The 18,789-nt window shown below is 38.4% G+C and overlaps 1 protein-coding gene across 1 annotated transcript in view; it reads right to left on the bottom strand.

Annotated features, from left to right (window-relative positions):
- Positions 1-15,827: 15,827 nt before the first annotated feature.
- NR5A2 (nuclear receptor subfamily 5 group A member 2) overlaps positions 15,828-18,789 on the bottom strand; it is a 104,542-nt gene continuing 101,580 nt past the window's right edge. The window contains exon 7 of the mRNA XM_050961450.1: positions 15,828-18,721. Coding sequence (XP_050817407.1) covers positions 18,474-18,721 — 248 coding nt within the window. The 3' untranslated portion in view covers positions 15,828-18,473. The remainder of the gene's footprint in view (positions 18,722-18,789) is intronic.

Here is an 18,789-nt window from a genome sequence, read left to right as displayed (position 1 = left end):
GACCTAAAGACAAATTCCCTTGTCCGTGAGCAGTGAAAGGTCTGTGATATACAGCTGAGCAGTCCTGCTTCTAACTAGTAGAAAATCTGTATGTGTACTAGCTGGTTTATTCTTACCAATATACCCCATAGATTACCATTTTACTAGATAGGTTGTATTCTGATACCACTCCATCTACAGTCTTTGCTTTTGTTTGTGAACTCTTTGTTTTGTGATGATGTCACTGGGTGGTGGTGGTGGAGGATATACTCAGAGTTGTTGGATGAGGTAGTCACTTGAACAGTGTCATTTCCCTAGAAGTATCTTGCATGTTCTCTGGATTTTCATAAGAAGAGTGAAAAGAGAGCTTAGGTTTTGCAGCTTAATAGCCTAGCATATGTTAATTTCATCCTGCAAACACAGAAATGATCAACGTTCTATTAAAAGATTCTGCGTACCATAGTCAAAAGGCATTTCCTGTACTAAGTGGAATTTAATTGGAATTACCATCAGAAGGCAATAAATCAAAATGCAGTGTTATGTGCATATATTATAACATTGTTTTCCCAACCCAATAGAACTGAGCAGTGTTTTGTGCAGTCCTGTGTCCATAGGAATAGGAGCTGTAAAAACTTGGCTGACATCTTTAACATTGCTGTTTCTAATCTTGGACACCTTTAAGCTGTTTTCTTTTACAAAATTATGTTTGAACATAGCTTAGTGCTAGGTTAGTGGCTGGTTGGCTTCAACTCCAGGTGACTGTGTCCTAGCCTAGCAGTGGGATCTTCATCCAGCCTGAGTGATGTCAGGCTGAGGGCAGAGAACAGAGATCTGAAAGACTGAAAAGACAGACTTGTGGGGAGAAAAATGCCAATGGGGGATGAAGAACTAGAGGAGAATTCCAAGGGCAGTAAAGGACTTTTCATTATAAGAAACACCTGTGGTCATAGTCCTGTTCTGGATAATAAATAATTTTGTGTAGTTGAGGTTTGACTAGTTGAGGTATGACTATAGTAAAAATGAAATTTCTAAATTGTTTCCAGAAATACTTGCCACCGTCTCTCCAACTCTGTTGCTGTGGCTGCTACTGTTGTGCCATTTTACTGATATTTCCCAGCAGCAGACCCAGTGTGGTGGAAGGAGCATTTAATAATTTTCTATTAAGCTGCAAGTGACTAATAACCCAGAGAGCACACTGCTAAAATGGTGCACTAATCATTGCTGAGGGTCACAGGAAACAGTAAACATATAGAAATCATAACTGGGCATATAACCTTCAAACTCATTTTACAGTTTAACTAAATTTTTCTGAGCATAAGTGGATGCACATATGTTAACTGTGAGGCTAAATAATTTGCCTTGATTTTGTTAAAAATCTAGCTCACTATTTCCCTGATCCTGCAAAAACGTATGTTTACTAACTTTAAATTCTAGGGTAGTCCCATTGAAGTCAGGATCCCATTGATCCCATTTGCAGGATTGGGACCTAAGTCTGTTACAGATTCATGAGGCTCATTTTTTCTGACTAGCGCATCTAGACATGGAAAACACAGCTAAGTTTCTTGGTAGCAGGAAAGATGGCAAAGCCTTATTTGTGCTTAGGTTGGAAGACAATAGTAATCTTCTGCTGATTTTTGCAATACACGGGAAACTGTACTGAGGCAGAAAAACGTATAAGCTGTTTTTGCTCTTTGGGTTTCTAGGTCTTGTTTTCTAAGTGCTACACCTTTACTGATATAGATTTCTATTATTTTTTTTTATAAATACACTTCTCTGCCAATAGTGTGTTCTTGCATGGTGGTTCCTGAGATACTTGTTTGTTTTGACAGCAACTCAAGTTGGGTGGCTATGTTACAAATGGTAGCTGTAATAGGTCACAGACAGCTTGACAGTTTGGCACATTTTGTGAAAAGAAGCAGTTCTCCGACCTAACAGATGCTACTTCAGTATTCTCTTTGATCACTACATGCCTGCTTAAGAGGTGCTGCTGCTGTAAGTATGTCATTTTCATTTCAGAGCTTGCCTACTGATATCAAGTGACTGCTGCTGGGACTGAGACTATAGTCTGCATTACATGGGAACTTGGTGTCTCCTTGGGTATATGCTAGACATAATAAAAATTTCTATCCATCAGCCGATACAATTTCTTCCAGGATGTTAGTGTTAAAAAGGGATTTTAAAGCTATCCAGATTTGGTGACTAGCTGGGACGAGATCACTAGTAAAAAACATACTGCTTTAAATATACTAGGTGGCTTTTTTCCTCCTTAGATTATGTCATAATTTGCATTATTGATGGAATTTACATATCATAAATAGCAAATGAATTGTTTATGAAACAATGGCTTGTACTTCCTTTATAATACAACTCTATTTATTGCAGTAGTAAATGTGCCTCGGAGTGGGAAACCATTCATAACCAGCCATTAATGGAAATTATTTTAATGGTAGTTTAGTAACTTGACATCTTACTTAGTGCTGCAGGGAAATGCATTTCAAGAAAAGTCCATCTTATCATTCTTAATTGTTATCCAACTTTTTAATAATTAAAAATTATGAAGAAAGAGCACACATAGAAGTGAGAGCAACAAAAACTGAAAAATTGCAACGAGTCTAGGCAACTTTGCAATGCAGCTTGATAGAAGTGGAAATGTGAGGATTAAATGCGACTGCCATCTCTTACACTCCATTCCTTTAATTAAACAGCCACATTATTTAACATTCTCACATTTATTACTCCTGGGGGAATTCTGTGCCAAAAATAAAAAATTCTGCATACAATATTTTAAAATTCTGCATATTTTATTTGTTAAAATAATGTAATATAATTATTTTGTTAATTTATTTAAACTACAATAGAATGGATGAAGAAAGGGAGTGGGGAGCATTGGAGGAAATCCCCAACTCCCCTCTGTCTAATAGTAATGTGGCTAATATTGACCCTTCACTTTTGGTTATTAGTCAACAAATATATGCAGCCATATGCTCAGTGTTACATCATAGGCAACTGAAGAGCAAGCAAGGGCTGAGGACTCAAACTGTCAATTTATATTGGCTACTGCCCATCTCCACTAAGCCTTGCCTTTCTGGCTTGGTCTCCTTACTATGAAAGTGAAGAAAAATTATACCAGTAAAATGACTTATTTCATTCTTCTGTCTCTTCTCCCACAGTCAAGCTGGGTTTGGTTACAGTATTGTGAAACATGCCTGCTTTCATGCTGTAAAGCAACATACATTCCCCATCTCCTCATGTTTTCAGAGTTCTTAATGTTTCTGAACAGCTACCGGTTATTCTTAAAAGCTGAGCACTGTGCGATGACTCTTCTTCTAATACCCAGGCTTTATATTACATTGTAGCCTAACTGTTACCTGTTAACTTTTCCAAATATGCTTCAAATGGGTGAAGAAAAAGTGAGGTGGTTTCTCAGATCCTCTTCATGTGCAAGTCTCTGCTGGGTAGCAGAGGACAGTAGGATTCAGGGCTTGGCTACACTGGAGAGTTGCAGCGCTGGTGGTGGGTTTACAGCGCTGCAACTTAGTAACTGTCCACACCTGCAAGGCATATCCAGCGCTGCAACTCCCTGGCTGCAGCGATGGCTGTACACCTGGTCTGCTTGGGCTGTAACGATTGCAGCGCTAGTGATGCAGCGCTGCTCATCAAGTGTGGCCACCAAAAGCACTGTTATTGGCCTCCAGGGTATTAGGAGGTATCCCAGAATGCCTGCTCACAACAAACCGGAAGAATGGCTGAACTCCGAGCTCCCCCAAACTGCTTATTTAAAAAACAACACGCTCCTGTTTGCTGAGCGAGCGGAGGCAGGCAAGGGAATTGCTTTGGAATGTTCACAGCTGTTTGCTTGAAGAGAGAAACGGCACACTCACACGGCAGAGGGGGAGGGAGAAGTCTGTGTTGAGCAGCTGCTTATGTGGTCTGATGGCTATTTAGGAGTGCATAATTTGCATTTAGTGAATAAGAGAGGGGTGGGGGAAAGGGTCAAAACTTTTAAAATGATTGAAGGTAGGTGCTGTGTATCTTCCAGTCCTTAGAACTTGCAAGGCAGGGAGCTGAGAACAGTGTCAGCTCCAAAAATCCACTCTCTCTGTCTCCCCCACGCTCCCTGTCACACTCCACCCCACCCCCCTGTTTTGAAAAGCACGTTGCAGCCACTTGAACGCTGGGATAGCTGCCCACAATGCACCACTCCCAACAGCGCTGCAAATGCTGCAAACGTGGCCACACTGCAGCGCTGGTAGCTGTCAGTGTGGCCACACTGCAGCGCTTTCCCTACACAGTTGTATGAAGACAGCTGTAACTCCCAGTGCTGTACAACTGTAAGTGTAGCCATACCCATAGAAATACAGCAGTGGGCTCCTCCAGGACCAAAGCGCAGCTGTTCTGTGTGCCTGCTTATTTTGAACAATAAGTAATTACAATAATACAGTACTTAACAAAGTTAGGTTGAAGCCTGATAAAAACAAAGTGATGAAACAGATTATTAGTTGGCTAATTTGTGCTAAGTCATCAGCTATTGGCCATGTTCCTGGTTTTTACGTCAGAATTATGATCCACCAATCCAGGGACATTTATGCTCTAAACATAAACACCAAACCGGAAATATACTACCTAAAACAGAGTTAGTCCTATTGATTTTAAGATATACAGTGCATGTGAGATCCTAAGAAGAAATGGATTGGGATTCGCAGGCTAAAAAGACAATAGGAAAACCAGGAAGCGTGGGTCTTTAGTAACTTAATATGGGGGTACAGAATCTCACTTTTGGGAAAATGCAATATGTGCCTAATAGTTTTGCCCAGACTTCCAGCAATCTCCAATCAAGTTTGGAGGGATGATTCTTGAAAATCAGCTAGAGCCTGAGAGCAGTTGCTGTAATCTCAGACTACCGGGAAAGGTTGGGAGAGTGGTAGTAAAGTTTTATTTTAACAAATTTCCTGATGGTAACAGTGGCTGTAAATGCTCTTTGTTACTGGCCTAAATATTACTGAATCTCTTGCAGTGGCAGTTTGTACTCTACTTAAGTGTCAGAACTACTTATATGCATTACTATAAACTTCCAAGTACCCCACTCTAAAAAGAGAGGCTGGTCTTTGAAATCAAAATAGCCAATTTTTTTATCCATTAGCTTCACAAGTAGTTGCTTATGGCTATAACCACCGACCCAATGAGCCAAGCACCTCCATCAAATGCTTCACTTAATGGTGTCTTTTATTACAGTTCAGCGACCCAGTAGACTACATATTTGGTGTGCTAAGCACCTCTGAGAGCTCAGCATAAAACTTTCCGCACATCAACTGCTGCAAAATGTTCTCTTGTGACTCTGAGCAGTCATTTCTTTTCCTTTTGCTTAGAAATATCAAATAACAGCAAAATAAATCAGGAAAATCATTTATAGTTAGAGATCTCTGTTCTGATCAATATCTTGATAAGGTATAAAATTTATAGAACAAATGAAAAAATGAAACTGTCTTTTTAGACTAAAGGTTAGGGTCTGATTCTCTTCTCACTTACACTGGTGTAAATCAGGAGTAACTTCATTAAGTTATAGCCATGTAAAACTGGTGTAGGCAAAGAGGAAATCAGACTTAGTTTTCAGTATAAATTGTCTTTAGGCTAAGTCCTTCATACCAATACAACAGTGAAGATTTCTTTGTGTGTATGGGAGGCACCTCTATTCTATTATGCTTTCTGTTCTGTTTAAAAGCACAGTATCATCACTTTTTTATCACAAAGTTCTGCTGTTGTTATAGGTTCATCCAAAATTAAATTTAAAAATAATGAGTGAACTTCCTGATAGAAGAAAGGAATAAGGATAAATCAAACAATTAGTAATTTAATATTCAACATACCCTTTCCTCATGCAGGATCAGACACCCCCCAAAGTCATAATCCAACAAATACATGATGAGATCAAATTTCTGAACTAATGGGTGGAATTTTATTTCCAAAGAGGCTATCACTTTGAACTCTAAATTCTGGCTGGCTCGCTTTTTTATTTATTTATTTATTTATTTTTCAATGGCACCATAAAGTATATATCTGTACCTTTCAATGCTGTGTTGTCTTGGATTGATTTTCTTGGATCTAAGTTTTTGCAGCTGTGGGATTGACCAGCAAGCAAATAAGATATATTATGCATATTAATTCTGGCTTTGTAAGATAGTGAATTGCACAATACTCGCCCAGCAGAGTCTTCTTCAGATTGTCTTGCACAAAGTTGAATGAATTACTTTGGCTGGATTTAGATTGGTAATGAAGCTATCATAGTGTTTCATAGGTTGGCGTGTAACAACTGCTCCAGGTATTTCAGTTCATATTATCTCTGCAACATGTCTTGGTCTTTTAACAGTTCATTCAGTAAAGGAGAGAAAGGATGTTAATCAACAGTATATCATTGGTATTCTCCGTGGAAGGGCTGCTTGTAAACAATGTCTGAAGGGGCACATACTGTAGTTTCCAAGGTGAAATAGTATTTACCATTAGAACATGTATTTGCCATTGGAATTAGACATGGGTAGTATCCAAAACCCAAGATCCCCCAGAATAAGAGACATATAGAAGATCGGATCTGAATTTTGAAGCTTGAGATTAGTTGCTGGGAGATGACTCTGTCTAATTTCTAATACTGAAGACTACCCATTGAAGGAAAAAAACTCAAAAATGCTGGGTTGGCAAGAGTTCTGCAAGATAAGGAAAGAAAGAAGATAAAGATTTTTTTCATAATAGGTTATACTATTAAGGGCAAAAATGTCAAATTCTTTGTGTTGTATCTGATTTAAATTTTGGTGTCATTACATTTTGTATGTGTATAACCAGGGGTGCTGAAACAACTTGTATAGTGAGGGTGCTGAGAGCTAACCAAATCCTATTTCCCGCACCTATGCATATTACCTTCCCGAAATAAAACAAAATAACCCACCTTTCAAACAAAATGAAGAGATGTTGTCATTATTTTGGTTGCCTGTTGGAAGATGTGCTTACTTCTTTGATCCTTTTCAGAAAAGAGGGAGTGAATCAGAGGGTCACAAAGGAGTTGGTGACAGAGGAGGGAGTGGAATTTAAGACATCCTGGCTCCCAGTTCTGTGAGAAGGACCATTAGACCACATCTCTTTCTTGAAGAGTGTCCTAAATTTCAGCTTCTTGTGCCTGTTGACTAATAGAGCTGGTGGAAATGGTTCAAAATGTTAATACATTCTCCTCCACTCCCAAATTTCTGTTTTTTTATACAGCTTATGAAACTGATCACATTTAGATTGAAAAAAAATCTTCACTATATTTTGACTAGCTATATTGGTTAGGGCGACTCTTCTTATGTGTTTGAAACTTGGAAAGAGTTAAACTACAAAGCAACTATTGGGAATATCAGCCTAGCTTTCACAGTATCCTTGGCCTTAATTCTATCACCCTTGTACATCTGACTTCATTTCCTCTTTGGAATTTTGTTCTTGTTTTGCATAATTACTTTTTATGTAGCCTTCAACCCCCTAAGTTCTCTTTATTGAACTTCATTTTGCATATGTAAATATACTATGAATTTCTGTAAGAACAATGTGCTCCATCATACATTCTGTGTCCATTGAAGAGGTAAATAAAATGTGATGCAATTAAATGAATTCAGTAGTAGTTTTCAAAACTCTGCTTGATGGTAGGGTTTCATATATTCAACTTCCTCACTTGACCATAGTCTTGAAAACATTTGTGTAGATCGGTCTTTGAATGCTCCTAGGGCTAAATTCTGATCTGGGCTATATGTGCATGTGTCTTGTTGCTTTCTTTTTAAGGTCTGATATACTTGTGTAGGAACCAGTCATGTGAGTATGATTTCAGGGCTGTCCCTAGCTATTTTGGTGCCCTAGGCAGCCCCCACGGCTTCCACAGGGGGACTGGCCCCAGGCTTCCATGCGGGGGCTGTGTGGGGCCTTGCCCCAGGCCTCTGCAGGGAGGAGCGGGGGGTGAGGAGGCTGGCCAGGCCTCTGTGGGGGAGGAGGGCTGGCCACTTCCTGCCGGAAGTGGAGTGATCTGGCCCCAGCCTGCTCTGCTCCCCTGGCTCCCAGGCTTGTGGGGAGGGGGGAACCTGCCCCCCCCTCACCCCAGCACTCAATGGTGGCGTAGCTGGGAGCCAGGGGAGTGGAACAGGCTGGGACCGGGTCGCTCTATGTACCAGTGAGTGCGGGCCTGACTGCTTCTGAAGTCCTCAGGGGAGTGGGGGCGGGGCTGGGGTGGGGAAAGGGTGGGGTGGAGCATGGGCGGGGGCCCTGGGGAAGAGCCTGAGCAGGGCCTGGAGCGGTATGCAGCTGCACAGGGCACCAGGAAATTTGGTGCCCCAAATTTTCTGGTGCCCTACACAGCTGCGTACTTTGCGTATGGGTAAGGATGGCCCTGTATGATTTATACTGCAGGAAATCATGCAACTTTTTTTTTCTGCAAGACACATGGTAAGTGTTATAACAAAGTTTAGGAAAGCAAACAAAATCCACATTAATATTTCCTCACCTCTAGATGTCCCATCTATCCTGTATTGTAAACTCTTTGCGGCAAAGACTGTCCTTATTTGTGGGCACTGGAGAAAGCTAAGCACATTGCTGGTGCTAAATGAATTAATTATGATAGTGATAAAGTGGTCTCAGTGTTACTTCTGAGGGCCAATAACAGTTAATCCTGAGATCCAGTTCATGAACTAAAATTCTCAGATGTGATTTTTTTCTGAAAACAAATTTACTAGATACAGATAAGTATTTGATTCTGTAAAGTAGTTTCACTTGAGCCAAGATGCACCAGGCTACCCAATGACCTTGTCTTTGCTGTTGGCTGGATGATTCTTCAGGCTGATCTGACCAGGGGTAGCTGTTGCTTTTCCTGTTTTGACATATTTTGGTCATTTTGCTGCTTTATAAACACAGCAGGCATGTTATTTTGAATCCTTGAAACTATTTTCAGGTCACATAGGTAATATTCATGACAACTTTCACACATTTTGTTCAGTTGATTTGTAAGCTTTCTTTGAGACAGAAAAAAGAGGCTACAAGGAGAGAAATTTTGTAGAGATTAGATAGAGAACAGATTTAGGGGAGAGACTGAGGGGAGAGAGAAGGAGGTGAGAAGGCAGCAAACAGGAGACAGAAACAGAAGTGCGTTCAAGTTAAAAAGGACTTCGGTCAGAGTAGGAGAGCCTGAGTGAATTAATCATTGGAATTAGAGTGGAATAGATGGGTGGAGATGAATGATGAACCTAACTGGAAGTTAAAAACAAGCAAACAAATTTTCCAAAAGGAATAAAAACAAAATAAAATGATTGCATTGATGAGTGATGTGTCAGGAAAGTAAGTAATAAGAGAATTAGGAACTTGAGGTAGATGTCCCATCTAGTACACATGTCTTAGTGGTAAGTCATCAAGGGAGCCATGCATGGGGTCTCCACACCAGGTGAGTTTCTCCCTTAGGCCACGATCCAGCAAAGCTCTTAAACCCGTGCTTAACTTTAAGAACACAAGTAGTCCCATTGACGTGAACAGAACTATTCATGAACTCAAAGTTAAAGATATGCTTCAGTGTTTTGCTGGGTCAGGACCTTAATGAACTTGAATTTATGAAGTTCTGTTTAACATGAAGTAGAACGAGAGTTCCATGCTTTGCAAGATGTGAACTGTGCATCCAGTTACAGTAAACTTTTACTCCCAGAGATGTTGTTCTGTAGAAAAAATGACTTCACTCCAAAGTCTTTTGATCATATTTTGGGGGCTTATGTTCTAAACAGAAAACAATCTTTTTACAGTTTTCATTTTCTTACACTATGATTGTCTCACAGATGATTATGATTTTAAATAAAAAACGGTCTAATTTAATCAGGCTTCAGTTTTCACAGCATGATGTGAATGAATTGATAGAACATATTTAATCAATTATACAATGCTCTGGTTTTCTTAACCTTCAGTTTGTATAGATTGGGTAAAACAAAGCTTAGATGCAAATAAATAACAATGTCACTTTATGTATTTTGGGGAGCTGCTATATAAACAATAATTTATATAAGACTTAAAGCAATCGTAATAATCCAGCATTTTATTTAGTTTTATTTCTTCTAGAAAAGTGAATTAAGTTTAAATATTTATGAAACATAAATGTCATATTCTGCATCCATGCTTCCTTCTAATTGTATTGCATTTTTATTCCAAGTTCTTTCTCTGCTCTTCCCTTACCCCATCCCCTTCCTGTTACATTTTATGGGCTGTGCTCACACTAACATAGACATGGACACAACCGCGTATTTCTCATTATGGAATGCTAATGCAAATAGCCCTCCAGCTCATCTGTTCGCTCAAGTAATTCAAGAGTACCCAACACCCCAACTGGAGTCGAGTTGATCAGTACCTCTGAAATTAGACTATGCCAATAGTTATCTCAAGATAGGAACCCCTAAATTAGAAGACACTTGAAATGTTCCTTTTATCTCTCACTGTCTCAATTTACTTACCTACTTTAGTAAAAATGCTTTTGAGCTTTGGATAAAAGATGCTACAGAACTGCAGAGTATTAATTTCATCAGTTCGTAGTGTGCAGTGAAGAACTCCTTCCATCCTTTGCTACATGTCGACCTAGACAGAATCATGAAGTTCCACAAGGTTGTGGTGTTCCGAAGGGACATAGCACCAGGTGCAGTTGGTTGTATATGTTATACATGTATGATAATAAAGGAATCAAGAACTGACAAATTATAGAGTCCTGAACTAGCTTGGGCCCATAACACACACTACAGTTTTTACCAGCAAGTCTGAGATCCTTTGCTCTTGAGGATCACAGTGTTATTTTTGCACTGTTTATCAGGCTACATTGGACTGACTGACTTGTATTCTTATGCTCTGTTGAATTTTGTATCATATTTGGAAAACTTTTCCACAGTACTTGAAAAACAGGAAACTGGCATCATGAGGGAACGTAAATCACAGAGCAAGTGGAAATCTCCGGCTTCTCACTTTTGCAGTACTTCAAAAGCAAAGTCTAAAGGGTTGGTGGATCTGAGCTCAAAGAAAGAGAAGTCCCACTCTGAAAGCATGCTCACATTGGAAATTAACATCTGTCCTACCATGAACCACTGAAATAAAACAAACAAACCAAATGTAAACCAAATTAAGTATAACAACAAAGAGAAACTAATTTTCTTCAAATTCTGCATAAGAAATTTCTTCCAAGCTGAGATGCCATCATGTCAAACTTTATCCCTGAAGGAATTTATTATAATTTTCTGAAAACAAGAGTTTAATAATGAAAATGCCATTTCAACTTTATCTGCAAGATACCTACCCACTTCACTCTTATATGGCTTCTGAGAATGATGAATGGTAAGAAAAACAGCTTGTCACCTGGAATTGCATGATGGGAGCCTCTCAACTTTATGGAATTCCAATATATTGTGCTAGGTACTGTAATATCTAGAATCTGCACTGGAAATCTCCAGATCTAGTTTTTAGGTCTATCTATGATCCTTTACAAGTCAGAATATGAAGTGCTTGTATGGCTGTCAGTTTAAAGAAATATGCAATAGCCACCTATTTGTAGGTTAATTTAAAAAGATTCTGGGCCCTGCTGGACCCTTGGATGGAATGAAAACTCAAACTACTTTTTTTGAGATGGATTACAGCTTACCTGACAGCTGGAGAAGGGAATCCCCCAAGTGTGTATTTCTGGCAACTAAACATACATTTTACCAGAACAGCCAGTACTTCCTTCTGTTGAATCTCTTTACTTCTCGTTTGATGCTGCATGACTTCCATCAATGTTGCTTATGTTTCTGAAGACTACACTGAAGGAAGATGGGAGAGCACCAGTTAACTCTCCAGAGAACTGACCTCACTCCATTATTTCCAGTGATCGCAAGAACATTCTCCCCTACTCTAGAGATGCAGGGCTCTGGGAGTAGAAGAATGTACTGGTCTGTAACAGCACTGGTTAACAACGCTCAGGGGGGCCTTTATCATGTTTTCACCTTTAAAATACTTATACCACTACTGTAAAGCACTGCTGAAATTCCCATTTTATTTCTTTTGAAAATATTAAAGGCAATATATACAACAAATAGTCAGTCTAGAAATGTCCTACAACTAATTAAAAGAAAGTGATGATGCATATTACAAATCCTGTGCATTATTGCTGATGTTCTCAAAACACTTTCCAAATGTTAAACAAGGGAGCGTATAGACCATGGGTAAAGCCAGAGGGTGTTGCTAATATGCAGCTCTTCCATTCACCTCTCCCTAATAGAATCTCATCAGAGTCTGGCCTGCGTCTGAGGCTGCATGCTAGGGGTGGAGTATTCCCACAGGGAAGTATATTGACTGATATCACTAGGGAGATGTTGATGCATAATGTCTCAATGCTATGCATGTTAAATATACTTATTGATAACTAAGAGATTAGACCCATTATCAAAGGAGAGGGCATCCATTTTGGAAAGAAGACAAAGTACTCCATCTTTAGGACAAAACATTGTGAAGTTGACAGTTTAGCACTCAGTTTATGAATATGCACTTGGGTGTCACACGGACAATGGCTGCTAACCAGAGGATAATGTGGTAAACCTTTTCTGCCACTGCAACTCTATTCTAAAAGAACCTGTTAAAATTAATTTGATGCCAGTGGTTCCCTTTCAGTTTTATGTGGTGTTATGGAGACAAATCCTGCCGTCTCTTTGCTGTTCTGACTCGGGCAAAGTTCCCACTAATTTCAACGTGCCACTATGAAATGAGTGCTTTGGCATGTGACAGCAAGATTGAGCCACAGGATTGATAAAGAGCTTGTTAATGCCGACAGACCCCAGTAGCCGGCAGGTGGGATCGAACTTGGCGCCTCTGGAGCTTAGTGCATGAGCTAAAAGCCAACTGCCTATAGCTAGGGCTGTAGAGCAGACTCATTTAACTCTCTCTCTTTAAGTGGTCTCAGTACAACTAGATGGGACAGAACACCACACCCAGAAGGTGTGTGGGTTACACTTGTATCCTACCACCCTGTTGCTTTTGTTTTGTGACTTCTTCATTATATCCAGAATGTAACAGCTGGAGGTCCCCTTGAAGCTGATGGTTACTCTGCAGCTGGCTCTGTTAGAAATCCTGGGACAGGTGCTCAGCTGGGGTAAACTGACATAGTTCCATTGACATTAACGGAGTTGCATCAGTTTACACCAGTGGATGAGGACCTGGTTGTCCCACGCCTGTGTCAGTTAGCGCATCTCTTTTATATTAATGTCAAATTGCTCTACTTTAATATGTAAGCCAGGGTCTGCCATCTATTGATGAACTGGGGGAAAAGACCTACCCAGTGACATCACTAAGAGCGGAAACCACTAAGAACTGGGCTAAGTGGTGGAACCACTGAACACAGCATGGCAGCTAGAAGCAGAGGTGGCACTGAGTAGCAGCAAAGATGGCAGTGACAAAGGCAAGCAGTGGCAGAGACCACAGTGACGAGCAGAGGCATTGCTCAAACCATCTTCCTCCTCCTCCCATTCAGGGGTGGGAGGTGAACCTACGTGCACATCCTTGAATTCTGGGACTTCACTGATCTCAGACAACCGTGAGTGGGATGTGGTGGAGGGAAAGAGGCATGACATGTTAAAGGGACATTTATCCATCAGACTTTGACACCACAATGTGAGAAACAGAGACAAAGATCTATTTCTCATGATACTGCAGGGTAGGTGTTTAATTATGGTTTGTATACTTTTGAATAAGTGGTGCAGTCGTTTCCCAAATTAATCCTGAGTTCCTCCTGCTCTTAATAAGTTTCCTTTCGTTATACACAGACTCAATGCTTGTGAGTGGGAAGTATTGCCTCTTAAAGGCACCCGGGGTGGTGTTTAATTTTCCCAGCTTTCTAGGTGGAGGTTTAAGCTAGTTCTGTTTTGTAATGTTAAAAGTAACCCCTCAATATTGGACCTGGTCCCTGGTGTCCACAGCAACACCTGGCAGAAGGGTTACAAATATTTTTTATTCAGCATATATACAAATAGCAGAGTGCTGCTTTGACACACAGGTGGCCTGAATCATTCCAGCATCACTAAGGTACCTCTATAAGACTGTCTTAATACCATGTATACTCAATACTTAATAATGCTCCTGTAACTTGGCTGAATCATGCTATGATCAATGTTACTTTAACACTCTTGGACCTACAAATATTGCCAGCTTAGATATTAGCATATAGTTTCTACACAATAACTTTTCCTATGCAAGGTAGTAGCTCATTGTGTAATCTTGCACACAGCAAACGCTTTGGTGAGAGTGAATATATATATATAAGCTTATGTTACAGACTAAACTAGAGGCTTCCAGTGAAGGGTTAAAGAAAACTGTTATTTAGCATGCCAGGAAATTGTCAAGATCACTAACTGTTGAACTGTGTTGACCTGAGTTACACTGAACTCTCTCTTTGCCTGTTTGCAATAAGAACATACATCAGCTTGCTTCAGAACCAATGTCAAACTTAGTTAACGCTAAAATCCCCTCGTAGTTTGTGTGTACCGTGGATATGAAATACATCACTCATATATATACATATATTGCTATTAGGAAGTTTTTTTTCTTTGGTGATGGTAAATTGCTAAATTTGACATTTTCTGTGTGGGCCAATCCAAAATTTTCATGTAACATATGCTCCTTGAAAATAAAAACATATTCCTCCAACCTCTAAGCTATACAACATTATCTTTAATTTTTGTATATCTTTAGTGAATTTAAAATTTGTGTTTCTTTTTAAGCAAAATATTTGTACACAACTAATTCTAGATCTAATTTCGCACTGCTAAAGTTTTAACATTGACTTCGGTGGGAGCCTGATCAGGGCCTAAGAGAAAAAACACTTTAAGCTAGAAAAGGAATTGTGGCGAGGTCTGTTTGATCTCAGTAGTAGGATTCTATTGACCCATCATAGTGTATCACTATTCCTCATCTTCTTGAAATGGCAGGCAAAATCATTTTTTTAGTAGCAGCAACAACTGTCTCTTTAGCAGAGTCTTGTGGCAGTCGTGTTGGAAGCTCTGGAGTTTCCCCTGGCCCTGTCATGTATTTACATTGCTGAGAGGTTAGTTTGAGCTCTGCTGTCCTCCTGAATGCTGTTAATTGATTCTCTTTTATCTTTTGTGGGTAATGTTGAATATCAAACTACTATTAGAAAACTAAGAATATATATATATATATATATATATATATATATATACACACATATATAACCATGTATCTATAAATATGCTAGTTTGAAAGGAGATTTGTCTTATCCACTCTTTCAAGTCCTGTGTATTGCATTCAGCGTATGCATCTACACCATGTTCATCATGATATCTGAGGTTCTGAACGTAATGTTGCGTACATGCAAATTTCTATTCCTTTCGGCATCACATTTTCTTTGGCTTCATCTTCAGTATTTTTTAACTCCTGCTTGAGTAACTGACTTTTATTTGACTAGGAATTAGTTCCCAATGCAATGGGATTATTGTAAAACAGTTTTAAAGTAATCAGGATGAGCATATCAATATTTATTGAAATACTGAAAAAAATCCATTAGTGATGCATAACTCCTGGCAAGAACTGACATGACAATAGGTATTTCACTGATACAGTAAGAGAACTTCAACTTCAACAAGTAACTAATTGCACATTCTAAAAGTTGCATGGATTCAAATCCAAGGCAGCTGCAGAACATCTGTAATACAAATATTCAGACATTACAGATTGTCCGCTTACAAATACAGAACTATAATAAACCAGGCAAAGCCATAACCTTTGTATTTCAGTCTGCTTTTACTAATATGTCCTGCAATCAATAAGGCAGTCATAAGTAAATGTCTGGTTACAAAGTGGTTAACAATTAACTTAGGGAGATTTTTGTTTGAAAACTTTGGGCAATATGGAGGGATTTTTGGAACTACAGGTACTGCTAATATATGTTATAGTTTATCTGAAACTGTTTCCATTAAATTGTATGCAAGTTGTTGCTTGTCTTTTACATCCTTATATTAGTTCTCTTGTCCTGTATATAGATAATGGTGCTGTGTATACAGTTAGCAACACATTTTTGTTTATTTTTTAAGCTTTAATATTCAGTGAGGTTCACTGTAGTGTTTCCATAAAAACAAATCAAGAATTTACAGAATATGAACACTTGAAAATGAAAAAAGAAATATTATACCCATGTTGTACATGTGACTACAGCAACTTCACTACCACCCCCAAATGCCATTCACATCTTACTTTCTATAAGTTTAGTCCTTTTGTTTTTTTCAAGTGATGCTTCCATCTCTATTGATTATACATGATAGTTAGGCGAAATGTTTTCGTATTACATTTGATCTGTAAAAAAGCATGAGTAATATTCCATGATGTGAGACCGACATCTAGGTGCTGCTGATGCTGTGTTTAGCTAGGTTTGTACCCTACACATGGACAGAGTATTAGAGATAACTAATACAGGTGATTAAAATAATCTGTTTTATACTAATGCAGAAATAACTGATGTCTTTGGTATACAATGTACAATGTTTGGAAAAGAATTTAAGATAAGAATGCACCTTGTTAAATTCACATAAACCAGAGGAAACTACAAGTCACATAATTTACAATAGATTTAAATAAACTACATTTAGGATTATGAAGATTTACAGACATTTAATCAAGTGAATGATTTTAATTTGTAAAGACCCTTGTATGTCCCTGAACTATGTTCCACTAACTTGAAGACATGCTACAGTAAACACATATATTTGGCTTCTTCATTCTGGCTATATCTTATATAAAGATGAAACCAAGGACCAATAAATTAGCATCATAATTGTCTACAGTGGAAACTATGATATACAATATAAATAAACTATTCAAAAGCCAGCAATCTCCATGGAAAAAAAAATTAAGGGATTAGGAGTTTATACAGTTTCTACAAGTGATTGTGCAGCCGATAATCTCAAAAAATTAAAGTTTAAATGAGATTCCCTTTTTGATTTTAGTGTCTCACGACATACAGTAATTCAGTACTGGTAAAATAATTACCAATCAGAAAGCAACACTAAGGGAATCACTTCTTTGCAATTTTATTACAGATTTTTTCCCACAGGACCTAAAGAATGTAAACACTAGGGTTCTTTTTAATGTAAAGTATTAATACTCTATTTTAAACATATGTTGATCCACATTTGCCCAGTTACCTTTTAGGATAATGAAATAAGGCAAGACTTTCATAACTGTGGCACTACATGTTATAATACTGATATCTTCATTTGGATAGAGATGTAATTATTTGTCCTTCTCCAATATTTGTTCTGCAGCAGACTTTGGTCTACATAGACATGGCAGTATCACTCTTCTTTACCCATGTAGAATATTTTAATTACCTAACTTTTTTTTTAAATTTAAATTATGTGTTTAAAACGTACTTTTGTCTTTTCTTGATAATTTTAAAGATCACTTCTTAGCAAGCAGTTTGACTTGATCAGCTCATACATTTTGATTATTGTGGTTTTTTTTGCATAGCTAAATGTGCTTTAGATGTTGACTTTCAGTATTTAGCAATGTTACCATTTGAAATCTGAGAAGATTTTATTTATTTTTAAAAGAAACTAACTTTAAACAGGATGGCTAACAGACTGAAAAACTTTAGCAAACTTATTTGGCATGAAAATCTTAGACAATGCCAGAGCCACATTTTTGATACTGTAATTGAAACATGGTTGAATTAGCAAACTTGCCTTGGAGAAACAATTTGTGATGTTTTATAGCCATCCCATGGAATATTAGTAGAAGAGGGATACTGCCTGATTTAATTACATGAACACATAAAAAACAAACTTCAGAACATATTAAGAATGTCAAGCTAACTTATTAACAGACTCTTCATGTTATCTATTTGCAGGCCTGAGACACAGACATTCAAAGCCAGGCTTTTATGATTTGGTGGAGCTACTATATAGTATGTGGCTACTCCAGACCTTTATTACAGATTGAATAGGTGCCACAACATTTATCACAGGCAAAGTAAGTGTTGGGTCCTTGGAAGGATGATAGAAGTTGTTGTTGGTGCAGTTTTGCATCCTTTAGAGTTGTTTTAGAAGTCCTGCTGTACAATGAAGGATTTTAGTGCACTCAATTTCTCCACTATATTAGCTTAATAACACAGATCAGTTTGTTCCTAAATTTCTTCATAGTGGCGATCAGAAAAGTTAAATATACAAGAACTGTTCCATTTTTTTTCATGTTGACATTGGTGATAGATCCACTTATAAGCTTGTTTCATTCCAGTACAAAGTCCTATACAGATTCCTTTGGGGATGTGTAGCATTTGATTCACAGTTTGCAATACAAATACCCTGATACATCACTTATTTACTACTAAGTATTTGATTATTATACCATTTTGCAGTCTTAAAACCAAGTTTTTAATTAGTGTTGCTTGGAGCAGTTCAGAATTTTTTTTTCTTGAAAGCAGAAGCTCTAATGGGCATAATTTATGCTCTCTTTGCATGCAGCATTTCAATAAGAAGGTTATTACATGGCACATCCCCATTCAGGTGTTTGTAGTAGAGGTATTCTTCGGCCTGCATACTGATGGCCCGGATTTCTGGTAGTCGCAGGAGAAGTTGCCCAAATTTGTCTGTCTGTTGTGGATAGTTGCACATTGTATAGTCCAGCAGAGCAGCATTAACTTGTTCCTGAACACCTTCCACAAGCTGGAAGTTCTCAAGGTTTTTGACATCTGATGGGGGGAAAAAGAAAGTAACATTTCAATTGCATTTGAGTTCCTGTTTACTAAAGCAGTGTTTT

Source organism: Gopherus flavomarginatus, chromosome 7 (assembly GCF_025201925.1).
Source record: "Gopherus flavomarginatus isolate rGopFla2 chromosome 7, rGopFla2.mat.asm, whole genome shotgun sequence".
NCBI classification, from domain to species: domain Eukaryota; kingdom Metazoa; phylum Chordata; order Testudines; family Testudinidae; genus Gopherus; species Gopherus flavomarginatus.
The sequence above is the reverse complement of the archived record's forward strand: the minus strand, read 5'-3'. Positions and strand labels throughout refer to the sequence as shown.